This window comes from Octodon degus, unplaced genomic scaffold, assembly GCF_000260255.1.
Source record: "Octodon degus isolate 3935 unplaced genomic scaffold, OctDeg1.0 scaffold00156, whole genome shotgun sequence".
Classification (NCBI taxonomy): domain Eukaryota; kingdom Metazoa; phylum Chordata; class Mammalia; order Rodentia; family Octodontidae; genus Octodon; species Octodon degus.
In genome coordinates, this window is record NW_004524732.1 from 5,609,534 (window position 1) to 5,611,451 (window position 1,918).

The 1,918-nt window shown below is 45.9% G+C and overlaps 1 protein-coding gene across 1 annotated transcript in view; it reads left to right on the forward strand.

The window, feature by feature from the left end:
• The window catches only part of LOC101589752 (histone acetyltransferase p300), a 19,585-nt gene that overhangs the window by 12,824 nt on the left and 4,843 nt on the right, over window positions 1-1,918 (forward strand). Inside the window, exon 9 of the mRNA XM_004642564.2 lies at window positions 1,049-1,210. Within this exon, the coding sequence (XP_004642621.2) occupies window positions 1,049-1,210 (162 nt within the window). The remainder of the gene's footprint in view (window positions 1-1,048; window positions 1,211-1,918) is intronic.

The window sequence follows — 1,918 nt, forward strand, 5'->3', positions numbered from 1 at the left end:
CATGTGGTGCTGGGGGATTGAACCGCGGTCCCTGTGCTTTGCTTAGCTTAGCTTGTTCTAAGTAGGTGCTTTAGACCACTGAGCCATCTCCCCAGCCCCTGTATTTTTGCATTGTTGTGAAAACTTAAAAAATTGGAGGATTGTGGCTGGGGAGATGGCTTAGTGGAATAAGTGCTTCTTTGGCAAGCACAAGGGCCTGAGTTCAATTCCCAGTTCTGGGAAAAAAAAAAAAAAAAAAAAATTGTAGGATAGCCAGGCTTGGTGTGGTGCATGCCTGAAACTCCAGCACTCGGGAGGCTGAGGTAGGAGTATCACCATGAGTTTGAGGCCAGCCTGAACTACATAGTGCCACACTGTCTCAGAAAGGCGATGCTGGCAAAATAGCTACCGGATTAAAGCACTTGCTTAGGCAAGATGCAGAGAGCAGAGTTTGATCCCTGGCATTCGGTATGGGTCCCACCCTCAAGGCCCCCTGAGATGGCAATTGAGACTGGCATGGTGGCGTATGCCTGCAGTCCCAGCACTTGGGACGCTGGAAACAGGAGGCTCACTACAAGTCTGATCCTATGTAGTGAGACCCTGTAGACCCTGTACTGAATACATTAAAATTAATTAATTAAAATAAAAATTATAGGATATGCTCAGAAGGCAAGAAAAGTGTAGGGGCAGAGGTGTCACCTCCATGCACTCTCACTACCCCCACTGCTGAGGACTCTTTGTGTCCTAATCCAGGTCTCAGGTTTTATCAGCAGAATTTATAAATTCTGATACCCTTCCAGGCAAATGAAAGTTAAAGCTGCCATCATTTTAATGCAAGGTCCTGGTCTTAAGACAGAAAATTAGGCCAAACACCTCAGTAAGCATTAGATGGCTTTTAAATAACAGCTTAAAAAGCAGGTGGTATATGAAGGAGCCCTAGTGCAGTCATATGTAAACATGATGTAATCTCTATAGTTTCAAAGAACAAAATCTTTTTTTTTTTAAATCAGTATTGTTTACAGATTCTTTCTTAATGAAGTATTTTTTTCTTCTTTGCGCTGCCCTGCAGGTGACAAAGGGAGACAGCAAAAATGCTAAAAAGAAGAACAATAAAAAAACCAGCAAAAATAAGAGCAGCTTAAGTAGGGGCAACAAAAAGAAGGCTGGCATGCCCAATGTGTCTAATGACCTCTCCCAGAAACTCTACGCCACCATGGAGAAACATAAAGAGGTAGGGGAACCTCCAAGGGTTGGGGAGCAGCAGGTCAGGGTTCGCAGGAGCTGCCTGTGCCGGTTGGCACTGATGAGAGACCTACCAGGAATCATGCCTGTGAAGGAAAATTGGGACTAAAGGGGTGCTTAGGGTGGGTTGTGAGGTAGCATTCAGCATTACCCAGTACGGCTGAGTTACACTCCAGGTGGAGTTGGATTGCAGTTTATTTTAAAAGGTGGGTAAGCTGCTGCATGTGGTACTCTCAACTCTGCCTGAGGATGAAGTAGGAGATTATCAATTTAAAGCAGTCCTAGAAAAGTCCTAGAAATAGAATTTTTCAACTTCAAAAATATGTATATAAGGTATTTTTTTTTAATTTATTTATTTGTGTGTGTGTGTGTGTGTGTGTGTGTCCAGCTCAGCCCACCAGGAGGCGGGGCTGGCTGGCATGTGGTGCTGGGGGATTGAACCCTGGTCCCTGGGCTTTGCTAAGCTTGTTCTAAGTAGGTGCTTTAGACCACCGAGCCATCTCACCAGCCCCTATATAAGGTATTTTTTAAAATATAAATAAATCTAGGGCTGGCCAAAGAGCTCAGCGGATTAAAGCGCCTGCAAGCAGGCACAGGGGCCAGGGGTTGGATCCCATGCCTGCCGTGCTGGCCCCGCCCCTGGGGCGCATTGAGACTGGGCGTGGTGGCACAGTCCTGTAATCCCAGCTCTTGGGAG